The sequence below is a fragment of the Rhinolophus ferrumequinum genome, chromosome 9 (assembly GCF_004115265.2).
Source record: "Rhinolophus ferrumequinum isolate MPI-CBG mRhiFer1 chromosome 9, mRhiFer1_v1.p, whole genome shotgun sequence".
Lineage (NCBI taxonomy): Eukaryota > Metazoa > Chordata > Mammalia > Chiroptera > Rhinolophidae > Rhinolophus > Rhinolophus ferrumequinum.
The window spans coordinates 902,971-916,764 of record NC_046292.1 but is presented as its reverse complement, the minus strand read 5'-3'; the positions used below and the strand labels follow the sequence as shown (position 1 = coordinate 916,764).

Genomic DNA, 13,794 nt, shown 5'->3' with positions numbered 1-13,794 from the left:
CTAGCGTGCTAATCCATTCGATGGGGAAAGCAGTCTTTTCAACATATGGTGCTGGGACAATTGGACATCCATACGCAAAAGAATGAAGTGGGACCCTCCCCCAGCACCACATACAAAAATTAACTCACATGCATTAAAGACCTAAAATCAAAACCACAAATCAAGATGACAATGAGACACCACCTCACACCCATCAGAATGGCTCCTGTCAGACAGATAGGAAGCAAGTGCTGGCAAGGACGTGGCAAGTGGGAACCAGGCGCCCTGTCGGCGGAGGTAAAGTGGAGCAGCCGCCAGCGTGGAGGCTCCTCAAAGACTTACCCGGAGAGTGACCATGTGACCCAGCAATCCCGCTCCTGGGCATTCACCCCACAGGACCGAACGCAGGGATGCAGACAGGTGTTTGTACTCACAGTAGCCGAAAAGTGGCAACAACCCAGGTGTCCATCGAGACAGCAGATAAACAAAACGTGGTCCCTCCACACAGGGAATAGTCTTCACCTGCTACAACACGGAGGGACCCTGAGGACACTGTGCTCAGTGAAATAAGCCAGACAAAGAAGGACAAGTCCTGCACGACTCCATTTATAGGAGGTCCCTGGAGGGGTCAGATTCACAGAGACAGAAAGTAGGAGGGTGGGGGCCAGGGGCTGGGGGAGGGCATGGGGAGTGTTTCATGGGGACAGTCTCAGTTTCGGAAGATGGAAAGTTCTGGAGATGACGGTGGTGACACCTGCACAATCATGTGAATGTACCAGATGCCCCTGAACCTGACACTTAACCATAGTCAGATGGTGAACTTCATGTTATGTGCATTTTACCACAATTTTTAAAAATGGGAGGGAAAGGACTGTCGTTCTGACACACGTTACACATGGATGAACTTCAAAAACATTGAAGTGAGAGAAGACCCCATATCCGAACTTCATTTATACGCAATGTCCCAGACAGGAAAACCCAGAGACGGAGTGAAGACTGGGGGTTGCCAGGCGCTGGCGGGCAGAGAAGGAACGGGGAGGGTCAGTGGGGGCACGAGGTTTTCTTTCTGAATGTATTTAACAAGCGGGCAGAGGCAGCGGCTACACAACCGTGTGAATGTATCAACTGCCACTGAATGTCACTTTAAATAGTTAAAATGGGAAATGATATGTTACATGTACTTTACACAATTTTTTAAAAACCCTGCAAAACTGATTAAACGCATAGAATGTGCATCTAGAGCAGAAAGTGTGGAAGGTGTTTTGCTGAAAGTGAACAGGCTGAGCTGCTGCAAACTGGCCGTGAGCTAAACGTGCCCAGGCGCAGCGGGCGGCTGCATTCCTGCCGCCTGGCCACGTCAGCAGACGTCATCTGTTCTCCTGGTGAGGACCTGCCGCAGCTGAAGGGCACCCTGGGACCCTCACCCTCACCTCTGGCGGGGCAGAGCTGCTCCACGACAGGAAAACGGAACACGATGGCCCACGCGGGCCCAGTCCCACAGGCGTGCTGCCCACCACGGCCCTCGGGCGGCCAGAACAGGGCTGTCCTACGTCCAAGATCAGCATTAAAATCGAGCCAACGCGCAAACAGACCGGGCGCCTGGGAGACTCCGTGTGAGAGGGTGCTCTGTACTGCTCCCTCAGTTTGCTGCCCAGCCAAACGGACGTCAGCGTCTGGAGTGGGATCCATGCCGGGGGAGGGACACCGGCCGGGCACCCAGCCACCACCCACGACACCACGGCTGCCCGAGCCCCAGGGCCACCCCAGAAGGTCCTCAAGGACCCGCTCCTGTGCCTGGGCAGCATGCCTGTGAAGCTCACCACATTCTCCTCATGCCTCTACAGTGACACGCCGGCCGGTGCTCACGTGTCACTCCCACCTCCAGCTCTGGCAGAGACCCGCATCCTCCGTGTCCTGTGGGCCCCACGCCTGCTCGGCAGAGGGCGGGTCAGCCCCGTCACCCTCCCTTGGACAAGGCCAGCGTGGATGTGAGCCGGGGAGGGCAAAGTGAGGAGCCTGGGGGCAGAGCTGCCAGGCCCTGGACTGAGCGGACGGCCCGCTCCAGCCTCTGGGGCACTGGACAACGCTGGGACCCCTGCGCCCCGGGGCAGCACGGGCCACTGGACACATCTCTCGGCCGAGACAGAGAGCCTGTCACCGGTGTCAAAGCCTAGCGCAGTGAGGGGTCGACATCTTACTTTCTTTTCATGTGTCCAAAAGGACACGTAAACTGTCAAGTGTGATGCTGCCCTTTCGGGGTGCACGACCCTTTCCATGGGATGTGGGCACCCCCAAGGGAGGGATGCCAGCAGGGCAGCCCCGTGGGGGATGAGGACCCTGAACCCCTGTGCCGCCGCCCGTCTCTCAGGCCCCACGGACGGGCTCCCCTTTGGCCACCGGGGGCTGCTGCACGTGAGCTTCTGCCTCACCGGTCACCTACTCAGCCCCACCCTGAGTGTCTCCAGGTACCCCCTGCACGTCCCACCTCACAAATCTCCTCCTTTGAACCCCCATCCTTGCAGCTCCCGAGCCCCACAAGCAGAAAACCAGACATGACATGTGAGTAAGTCGCCAGCGGCCCCCGCCCGCCCCACCCCGGCTGGGCTGCAGCAGGGAGCCCGCTGACGGCCTCCTCAGCGTGGTTTCCCAGCCTCTAAGTCTCCAGCTGCACCTCCACGGCCACCCAGCCCTTCGCCCACCTCTGGCTTCATTTCTGACCCTCTGACACTCATGTATCTAGCTTGTCATCTGTGGCCTGCTAGGACATACGGGGCTCCGACTGTCCCCTTCCACTGCCAGAGTGGGGCCAGCTCCAAGACGCACACCCAGGACCGAGTGAAGGCACACCCCTCCCTCTGCCCCCCAAGCTGGCCCTCACACCGCCACTGTCACCTGCTACGGCCACACCTCGCCAGCTCCTGGGCACTTCTGGCCTCAGCAAACTGCCGGCTCCACCTGCCCAGATCCACGGATGTTTCTGAGGCCCCATTGCACCCTCCTGCGGGGTCACGTGTTCTCTTTGGGAGCCCGCAGGGCGTGGGTCGATCACCAACCACTCTCGCCGTGACTTCAATAGTCTCCTCCGTGCTAAGGGCTCCTCATATCTATCTTCACCCCTCCTTCTCCCACAAACCCAACGCACGCACCTAACCTCCCACTCAGCACCTTACCGTACCCAAGGGGGGACGCAGACTCAGCACAGCCTGGACCTGAGTCTGCTCAGTGCAGTTCCTGCCCCACACAGGGCCGAGGGACCTGACCCAGACCCCCGAACTGAACATGTAGCCACCTTGGTCAGGGCTTCTCGCTCACCGTGCCAGAGCAGGCGCAGCGCCAGGCCAGAGGCCCGGGACACACAGGTACCCTGCCCTGAGGGGGGGAACGGCTGCAGCATGCGGGGCGTCCGGTGGCCTTCTCTGACCCCACCGCTCCTGGGGACTTCATCACCATGGGGACGGAAAGGACGCCCATGTCACCCGTGGGGCCAGGGTGCACTGGGGGGCAGACAACCAGGTTCGGGGGTGGCCGTGAGCTGGGGCCGACGCATGGGAGCCGCGTCCAGCTGTTCTGGCCCAGGTCCTTCCCTCGCAGGGAAGATCAGGGCATTTTCTAGACTCTGCCACGAACTGAGCCAGCTGGTCCCCTCCCCGATAGCTCCGCTCATTTGCCAGGACAGACACACACAGAAAAGGCAGGGGCACCAGCCAGTGAGAAGCGCTCACTCCCTTTAGTCTTCACAGGGTAAACAGTCCTAAGCCACACAAAGCTCTGCCTGCCCCTTGCTGACATAATGAGTCCAAGTTCAACCCACAATGTGCGCCACGAGCCCGGGGAAAGGGCAGTACTCACTGTCTTCTCCTGGGCAAGGCATGCCGGGCTGCTCAGGGATGCTCGGGAAAACTGCACAGAGAGGAAGAACGTGGTTAGCGCCGCGCCTGGCCCTGGGCCGTGGCACAGGACACCTGCTGGCTGGACTGCCACGCGTCCTGCACACGCCGCCCACGAGCCCGAGGACTGGCTCGTGGGAGACACCCAGTGATAGAGCCTTGGACACTCACGTGCCTGTGCGTCCCCAGCCCCCTCCTCTGGGTCGTCCGGAGCACTGGATGCTGGGGCGTCACGGGAGACCACAGGCAGCACAGCGCCCGGCGTGTCGTGTTGACGACACGGAGGAGCCGCCCGCTGCGAGCGCGTCACAGCCCGCTCGCCGCCTGCTCCACACGGGGCTCACCGTGAGGCACTCCCAAGTGCACCCTGGACTCCGTGACACGCACCAAACAGAAGCTTAGAAGATATTAAAGCCACCTTTTGCTTAGTCTGGGGCACAGCTGTCAGCGTGACGGGCGCCGTGAATGAGCTCACCGCCATTGTCACCACCAAGTAGACAAGCTGCACTTTCAAATCCAAATGCCACTGGTATCCAGTGCTACAAACTGGGTCTTTGAACCAACTATTGCCCAGAGTCAGAGAAAATGACGACAGACAGAAAACGCCAGGCAGTTTCACACTTTGGACCCAACCACGTGCCTGGCAGTCGAAACTGCACCAGAAGGGGCTGCAGACGTGGCTGGTTGACCACAGCTGCCGGGGCCACATCTCTCGGGCCCCACAGACACCCTTCAGAACCCCGACAGTGCTGGGGAGCAATCTGAAAGCCCGGAATTAAAGGCCGTACTGAAATGAGAATATTTCCTCCGTTTCTAAGCCAGCTCTGAGCCTCCTGGGCGGAGGAAAGCTGTGGCCTGGGGACACCCACAGAGAAGCCCTGGTCCACCCCAAGCCGTGCCCGTGCCAGCCGTGCTCCCAGACCCTCCGAGCTGCAGGAATGCTGGGGGCCAGTGGGCAAGCCCCGCTTCGGAGGTCCCGGTGACACCGGCCCAGGATCAACAAGCAGAAGCCAGGCTTCCGTGTCCAGTGAGAAGACACCTCACTGACTCTTCACCAGTCAGAGCAATGTTTATTTGGGTTAATAAAATGGAAGAGAGAAAAGCAAACCCAAATGGCCTTACAGCCAACATCCTTACACGCTCTGGCACCTAAGATTTCAAACTGTGATCCTCCATGTGGCTTCCAGTCTCCCAGGGGTTCTGCAGAGGTGCCAAGATTGGCCCCGGCTCCCATTGCCCTGCCCCGCTGGCCCCAAGGTCCCCAAGGTGTCACTGACCATGAAGGATGAGCCCTTCGTCCCTGCGCTGACAGGATAGGCGGAAGGCCTCCTCCAGCTCCATCTGGGATGACACAGTGCAGGGGTCACCTAGGAGGGCAGGAAACAGCACTGAGGCCACCGCAGGCCTAAGGCAGAGGGGCCCATGTAACTCACACTTAGTGTATCAGACTCGGGTTTGGGGGGCAAAGTCCCCTAGAGCAGAGCTGGAAGGTCCTGGAACAGCCAGCACATCCCCCAGCCCAGGACCCACGTCAGAACCCAGCCACACCCAGAAGGAAAGCGAGTTCACCCAGCACCCAGTACCCAACAAGCCACGGGGACAGCGAAGCTGGGCTAACTAACTTCCCGGGCTTGGGTGAGATCAAGCGCATTCTTCTTAGGTCAGTCCCAGCCCGAAGGGAACGGCTCCTTGCCCTCCATGCTGGATGGGGACACGGAAGTTCACAGAACCAGGGCCCCAGGAAACCAAAGAGAAGGGGCTCCCCTACACCCTCAGCTGCAAGCTGCCAGTCATAGCGATCTGGAGAAGGGGGTCTCTCCTGGACTGTCTCCCAACCCCTCAGCTCTCCAGTGAGTCTGACTGACAGGTGGAAGGGAGGAACGGGATGGGGGGGGAGGGGGGGCAGGAGCCGGGAGGGAGGGCAGGGAGGGGGAAGGGAGGCGCTCGCTGCACTTGCCCTTCCCACCTGCCCTGAGCACAGGGAGAGCTCATCCTGACTAACCACCCACTGCAAAAGCCGGGAATAGGAGAAAGGTCAGGAAAGGAGGGTACGGGCGGCCCTGGGGGACCCCTGCAGCCCTCTCCTGTGTCAAGACCAACTCCTCCGAGGGGGCGTCTCTCCGGTCCCACCCCAACCCAGTTGCCCCTGGGCACCTGCAGGTCTCCACTAGGGAAGTGGCTGTAAGCCCTTTAGTCCCAGGGGCTACATCTCCCCAGGGAAGGGGTTGAGCCCAGTGGGAGGCACAAAGATTCAGGGACTCCCACCGATGACACGGGGCCAGGGCTACCTTCACTGTCCACCCACTTGAGGGTGAGCGGCTGCCCCTGGTGGAGGCTGCACATCTCTCTGACTTCCTCGCAGAGCTCCTCGAAGGTGGTGGCCGCGTCCACGTTGGTGATCAGGATGTCCCTAGGCAGAGGATGAGTGTCACCATGGAGCAAAGGGAAACCGAACCCAACACGGTCACGATTAACCGAGCTACTGATGAAAGAAGGGACACAAAATGTTCCCCAAGGAGCCACCAACCAAGGCCTTGCTAAGTCACCACAGCGACTGTCCCAGCCCAGAAGGAGAGCTCTGTGGGGAGGTGCCTGGGGGCTCCGTGCGGGAGGAAGAACCAGGCGGAGCTGTCAGAAAGCGCCCCAGCACCGCTCAGGTTCCAGGTCGGCCCAAAGGTCACCCCAGCAGGTGGGGCAGGGTGGGGTGCACACAGGCTGTTCAGTTCAAGCCCAGGGGCTTCATTACAGTTTTCCCCAAACCCGCATAGTGCCAACCAGGGCCCGTCACACGCAAGGAGGAGACCTGCAGGAGGAGGGGGACCTGGGGTGGCGGCGGGCGCAGAATGGACTGACACAGCCCAGGCTGCTGCTTTAAACCCTGGGGCGACCATTCAGGGGCCTGTGGTGAGGCTGTAACATAATTGCAGGCACTTTTTTTGTGTGTGTGAAAAGGAAGTCACATAATGTCATTGCCTTTTATCTTCCCATCCCAAGTGAGATGCTAAAGCTGGATGTCTGCATACAGCTCAGGGTCACCCTCTGAGGGCTGGCCCTTCAGAGATGGGGCGACCCCCCCAGGGAGAGGGAGGGAGGGAAGGAGGGGGCATTGCTCCCACTCCCGCCATGAATGCCAGTCCTGTCCCCCCACCACAGAGGGAAAGTCTGAGCAGGAATCACATCCTCACCATCCGCGCGGGAACACTGAAGCTGTGGGGAAAATGTACCCACATTTGACAATGTGACACGAGAGGGCAGAGCCTATACAAAGACATCTGAAAGGCTCTGAAAGGTCACAAGCCATGGAAGTATAGGGTCTGCTTGGTGTTGACACCGCTGGCTTCTGAACTCCATGAGACAAGTCTATGCAGACTTTGTTCCCAAGGCAATAAATCCAGCGCCACCGGGATCTGGGCTCCATCCACAGGGCGCCCACCTTGGCTCAGCACAGCAAGCCAGGGCCCAGCCCCACGCCTCAGTCACCCTGGGGGCTCCAGGAGATGGCCCCTGCTGCCCACCCCTTCCCCCAGCACCTGCCCCCAGTACCCCAAGCTCTCCACCAGGGCTAACCCAGCCCATTTTCCCACAGCCTGAGCATCTCAGCAGACGGGGAAGCTAAGGCATAAAGGGGCCACATGGCTCATCAGTGGGGGCTCCAGAGACGAAGCTCCCACCCTCGCCTACCTCATACCCTGGAGTCACCAGACCTGGTACTCACACTGCCCGGCACACCTGTCACCTGACCCAGTGTCCACCAGTCCTCCTGCCACTGGGAGCTCTGGAAGTCAGAGTCAGCCACCCCTTCACCTTTGACCTCTGCCTGCCCCAGGAACCTCTCCCAAGTGGAAGCTAGTATTTCCTCCCAATGCCTCAGGGCCTAGAGGCCACGTGGGCAGCTCCTGAAAAACCCCAGAACCCCAACCCTTGGGAAGTGCCTGACATCGGGCTGGACCACGGAGCGCTGGGCTCGTCTTCACACATCACAGCCTCTCGCAGCCACTGGGCGCCTCCCCTCCTGGGCAGGACTGCAGCACCACGGGGAGGGCCCCACCCCCAACAGGCACCAGGCCCCTGACCCCCACCAGGCCCCTGACCCCCACCCCTGATTCACCCCAATCCTGAATCCAGCAGCCCCTCTGAGCAAGCCAGAGCCCTGGGCCGGCGACCAGGAGAGAGCACCCAACCGCCCGGAACGGCCCCTCCCTGGACCCCAGGTGTGTCAGGCCACAGAGCACAGCCCCTGCCTGGGCTTCGCACGGCGCAGGTCCTGGACAATTCGCGTTCTGAGCTGGAGGGAGGGCAGACCCAGCACAGTCATCTCTCTGACCTTAGAAAAGTGGCCATGTGAGGTTTAGCCCGGCAGAATAGGGTCTCCAAACGCCCCAAGCATCAACCGGAAACCCCCTGAAAACTCCATGGAAAACACAGGTGCTGCCAGACCCCACTCAGACTCCGGTGACCACACACCCTCTAAAGGCCCCGCGAGAGGGGAGGGAGACCCTGATCTCAAGCCTTGGGAGGTCTCAGGGGATGCGAAGGGTGACCAGAGGGGCAGCTGAAGAGCCTCCCCCGCTTTTTAAAAATGGCGGCTTCAATGTGTCTGGCCCCTGGCCGGGCTGCCCCCAAACAACCCCCTACCCAGAGGGACCAGCAGCATCTCATCCAGAGGCGGGATTTCACCTGGACCTGGGGGGTCTGTGCGAGAGCCCGGGCCTTGGCGGGCACTTTCTGGAACCTGCATCACTGTGGAGCTCTGAGGACTAGGTCTCCCAACTCAGACAGCGGCGTCTCCAGCTCCCTGGGTGACGCCCCCGTGCAGGAGCCCATTAGGAAAAGCAGGCCTGGGAGGAAGTGAGGAGCCGGGCCTGCAAAGGAACCTAGGGAGGGCACAGCTGGCAGAAAAGAGGGGTGCGGGAGGGAGAGGAGTGTTGGAGCAGCGGGAGGAGGAGGAGGGGAAGAGGGAAGGGAAGGGAAGGGGGGAGAGGTGAGGGATGGGACGGGATGGGTGAAGGGGAGGAAGGAGCAGAGGCTGGAATGGAACGAAGAGGAAAGCGGTGGGGCGTGGCCTCCTGTGCCTGAGGAAACCAGGCTCAACAGGTCACATTACTCCTGGTAACCAAATCGCTCTCCCGGGGCCAAAGCCAGGGGAGCGGACGTGGTGGGCGGGGCGGCTTCCCCAGAACTCCCCCAGGTCTGCTGAACTTTCCCCAGGACCTGCCTCCACTGTGGCCCCCACGCCACAGCTCAAGGCCTACAGGTGCCTCCTGGAACTTGTCCTGGGGGAAGGCTGTAGGGTCTGCTTCCCACCCCACCCCCAGGCCGCTCTGGGTGCGGGCATCTTCTCATCGAGCACCATCTCTGATTTTCACAAAGGCCGGTTGCTCAATTCAAATGCTCCACAGTGGATCCACAGTTTACCCCGGGCAAGCCGGTGGATAAGCTCAAACCTGTGGACGGGTACAGAGCCAGGGCCTAGCTGACACCCCACCAGCTTTAATCGCAGCCCACCCTTCCTGGCCAAAAGATAGAACTCAGGGCCTCTTCACAAAGGCCTGCAAGCACGGCCCCCAGAAATCCTTCTGCCCTGGGGCTCTGCCACCAACCCCCCAGCACCGTTCCACCAGGCTGAGGGGCACCGAGGGGACAGGAAAGGCCTGACCCGAGATCAGAAACAAGAAACGCTCAGGTCAACAACCCAAAGCCCCTGCTCAGCCTGAGGACTCGCTGGGCGGTGCCATAGGGCGGTGCCCATAGCGCTGTGCCCACGGGGCAGACCCCACTCCATGCTACTACAGCTGCAACCGCCAAGTTCACCCGTGGGGTCGGCGCTCCGCTCTGCCCACCCCCACCGGGCAGTGGTGACCCTGGGAGCAGCAAGGTCCGACTTGGGGACTCCTGGAGACCAACACCGGTGGAAGGCAGCAGCAAAGAGCCTAGTTCTTCCTAGAGCGCTGTCTACACCGCGCAAGGGGTGGCGGCGGGCTCCCGGCCTCTGGACGCCACCCGCTCTGTCCCCACCAGGGCTGCTCGGCGGCCAAGTGTCCAGCGCTCCCGGCCACTGACCCCTGTGAGGCGCCGACTCGCCCCATTTCACAGCGAGGCAGGTAGAGTCCAAGGCGCCGTGCGCGGATGCAGGGCTGGTCAGTGTCCGAAAGGTGTGGTCTCAACCGAACCGCGCCGAGCCCTTCCAGGCGCCCGGCATTCGTGCAAACACCGGCGACTAACCGCCTGGCCTTCGCATAGGTCATAAACTTTCCTTAAACTGAGATCTCTGGCCGCGGAAATTGAGAAAATTTAGGAAACCCCGATTTTTAAAAGTCTGCCAGCAGTTTTCACAATTTGACAAAAACTTGAATCCTTACAGGTTTGTGGCCTTAGTATCCTAGCCAACTTTCCAGGGAAAATGTCAACACTGCCCAGGACCGTGGAGCGCTCGGCGACGCCTGCCTCCGGCTCCCGCGCCCGCGCCGCGGAGTCCCCCCCGCAAGTCCGAGCCCAGGAAAACCTCGTCCCGGCCGCCCCTTGGCGCTGGCGCGTCAGGACCTCCCGGGACGCCCCTGGGCCCGGAGGGGCCTCGCCGTTCCTTCCCTCCCGCGCCGCGACCGGGAGCCCCCGGCTGTCGGCCGCCCGCTGCAGCGGCGACACGGCCCCCGACGACCTGCGCGGGGCGGGTTGCTCCCGCGCCCGCCCCGCAGGGCGGTTGTCGGGCGCCAGGGCTCACCCGTTGTAGTGCGCCTTCAGCCGGACGCGGCCGCAGCTCCCGTCCATCTTGGGGCCAGTCCTGCTGGGCATGGCGCGCTCCGCCGGCCGCCGTCAGCGCCGCGCCCAGGACGCTCGGGCCATGGCACGGGGCCCCCAGGGGCCCGGCGTCAGGTGGGGCCGGCGGCGGAACGCGGAAGGGAGCGCTCGGCGCGGGGTCGGGAAGCACTGGCCCCGCCAACTCCGCAGAACTTCGGCGGCGCGCGAGGCGGGGAGGGGGCGCGGCCGGCGGGGGCGCGCTCCCGCGGAGTACGGCGTCAGGCCCCGCGGGGGGGAAGTCCGAACATGGCCGACCCAGCCGGCGGCCAATCGGTGGGGCGGACGGTCCCGGGGCGGGGGCGGTGGCACCTGCGGCCAATAAGGGCGAGGCGGGGCCGCCACCTGGGCCAATCCCCGGGGGACCCCGCGGCCGCGGCCCAATGGCGCGGCGCGGGGACACTACCTGTCGGGCGGGGCGCGGTCCACCTGCGGCCAATGGGAGCGCGCGCGGCCCGGCTCTGCCCGGCAACCCCCGGCGGCTCCGGCGGCCGGGGACTCCGACAGCAGCCGCCCTGCGCGTTCCCCTCGGTGCAGTGGGCTCCGGTGCCCGCGATTCCTACGTGGGGTCTCCGTGCTGCAACGCCCCGGGAACTTGGAAATGCCAACTTTCGGGTCTAGATTCGCTGAATCGAAACTCCAGCCATCTATACTAACAAGACCCGGGTGATTCCAGGGCAAGCGCTGGTCTGGGGTACAGAGAGGAGGGGGTCGCTGGTGACGTGGGCGGGGGGCGGCCAGAGAGAGGTCCGCCTCCGGGGAGGACAAGTGTGGGTCAGCAGCTCCGACCCCGAATCCCCAGTGCCCCGCGTCCGGACAGTTTACTGATGCGGAGACCGAGGTCTTGAGACCCCGGCCAAGACCACGGCTGAGAGGGGCCAGGCCCCGATGGTTGTCCGGGCCCCAGCCGCCCTCCTCCACCGTGGAATCCAAGATCCCCTTGCAGGGGAGGCTTGTCTACACTCGCTAGCCGGCTCCCTCTGCTCCTGGGACGAGGAGACTGCGTTTGCCGGGGTCGCCCATGACCTTCATTTCTGAATCCACAACGTCCACCTTGGCGTTTGATCTGGACGGTTGCATTTGAACACTATCCACGGCTCACGCCTTCTCTAAGGGCCTGCAGCCTAGCCCCCCCGCCCTTAAATGTGGGGTTGGGTTTCCTTGAGGAACCCACCCCTTACTCGTTGCGTCCACAGAGACCCACGTGTGCTGTTAGCAGGACCTCACCTGGGCGCCAGGTGGGCATCCCAGGCTCATAGGTCTGCAGCCCCCATCCCTGCCACCCCTGCCAAACCGGTCCTTCCATTGGCTACTCTCCGGCCGCCTCCCCCCCCTTCCACATTCCACCCAGCTGGCAACCTCTGACGCAGTCTCTGCTAAGCCTTCACCACTCCTCACCTGGACAATCCTAAGGGCTTCCCACCCTCTCTCATTCCACAGATGCTTCCTGGCGCCTCCTGGGTGCCAGGCGTTGGGGGGACCCTTGGGGAACCAAGTGGTCATAGAGCTCACGTTCTTCCTAGAGATGGCCACAGAGAAGCCCTTTGACGGCCCATCTCTCACCTACTTAAGGTGCTGTGAATTCTCCCTTCTTAGAGAAACCCTCTGCACCCCACACCCTGCCACCCACCTGCTCATTTCTCTGCTCTTTACTACAAAATTCCTGTCAGGAAGGAGCCATCTGCAGTCCGTATCCCCACTTTCTCCTGCCACTTTCGCTGAGCCCCTCCTCCACCGGGACTCCTGTGTCACTCCTCAGACTTTTTCTTAATTGACCCTTGATGATCCCCTGGGAACTCACCCTAGGATGCTCTCTCCCCCACCCCTCCTCCTTGGCTCCAAATGCCATCCCAAGTTCAGCCCGCTCCCCTGAACCTCTCATCCTAGCAGACCTCCCTCCACCATGCCCTTCACCTCCTTCATTGTCATGCCAACCCCTCCTTTCCAGGTGCTCAACTCAAAAACCTTGGAGTTCCCTTTGCCTCTGACACCCCACTCCCCTCCAGCTGCAAATCCGGGCCCCTCCACCCTCAACATAGGTCCAGACTCCAGCCACGTCCTGCCACCTCCACGGCCACCTCCCACTCCACCCTCAGCACTGGGATTTTTGCAGAAGCTTCCAGTTTCCTTAAAACATGCGTCAGTCTGTGTCCACCTGGTGTTCAAAATCCCCAATGATCCCCCATGGATCACAGGCAAAAACCCCAGGTTCTGCAGGGACTGGGGTCCCATTTCCTTCTGCCCTCATCTCTCACCATCCTCATACTGGCTCAGCCCACCTGGCCACCTGGCCACATTCCTGCCTCTTGCTCACCTCGGGGCCTTTTCACCACTCTTCCCTCTCCCAGGAGCTACTTCTCCAAAACCCACACTTCCTTTGAGTCTCTACTGACCATTCCTGATGCCTGTATCAGTCCGCTTGCCCGCCTCCCCCCTGTGGGGTGACCGCTGCATCCCTCCGCCTGGGCACAGAGCTCCATGACTTTCAGTTGGACGTGAAGGGGAACCAGGTACGAGTGTTTACCCTGTGAGGGATGAGCAGGAATCTGCCATGGGAGCGGCAGCCCAGGAGGCAAATGTGTGGGGTGCAGCCCTCCCAACCCCACCCCCATGCGAGGCCTGCAGTCTTGTCCCCACAGCCTTGGGCACTCCTGACGGGTTGCACTTCATGGGCACAGGCCATCTGACATCCCACAGCATCCCCGGGTGTTCTGATTTTCTGCCTCAAAGCGTGGCCCAACAGGGAAGGAGTCCAGAGCTTGATGCCCACAGCAGGCAGGACGGGCTGGTGGGTGGCCGTTCCACGGGACACCATTTCTCGGATATGCCCTAGCCAAGGCCCCAGTGGACACAACAGCCCAAGTACAACCCCAGAGCCCTTTCTAACCGGGACAGCCTTGTTGGGGTTGGAGCCACTGACATCCAGTGTCCCCTGGGCACTGGTCTCGCCTCAGCTGCCATGTGGGAGCCTCCCTCCTGGAGGCTGGTACCTGGGTCACTGCAGTCCCCAATCCTGGCAGGGGAAGTTCGGAAGAGAGCTGGGGTGGGAGGGCTTTGTTCTCCGCGGGCTTGGGGAATGGAGGTGCCTATCTCAGGAGGCCATCCTGGGGGGGAGGTTCCACGCCTGGCTCTGGGA

The 13,794-nt window shown here is 61.7% G+C and overlaps 1 protein-coding gene across 1 annotated transcript in view; it reads right to left on the bottom strand.

Moving 5' to 3' along the window:
* PRKCZ (protein kinase C zeta) overlaps positions 1-10,867 on the bottom strand; it is a 93,470-nt gene extending 82,603 nt beyond the window's left edge. The window contains exons 1-4 of the mRNA XM_033113717.1: positions 10,585-10,867; positions 6,155-6,276; positions 5,144-5,233; positions 3,829-3,879 (exon numbers count right to left, since the gene is read on the bottom strand). Coding sequence (XP_032969608.1) covers positions 3,829-3,879; positions 5,144-5,233; positions 6,155-6,276; positions 10,585-10,655 — 334 coding nt within the window. The 5' untranslated portion in view covers positions 10,656-10,867. The remainder of the gene's footprint in view (positions 1-3,828; positions 3,880-5,143; positions 5,234-6,154; positions 6,277-10,584) is intronic.
* Between the last annotated feature and the right edge of the window lie 2,927 nt (positions 10,868-13,794).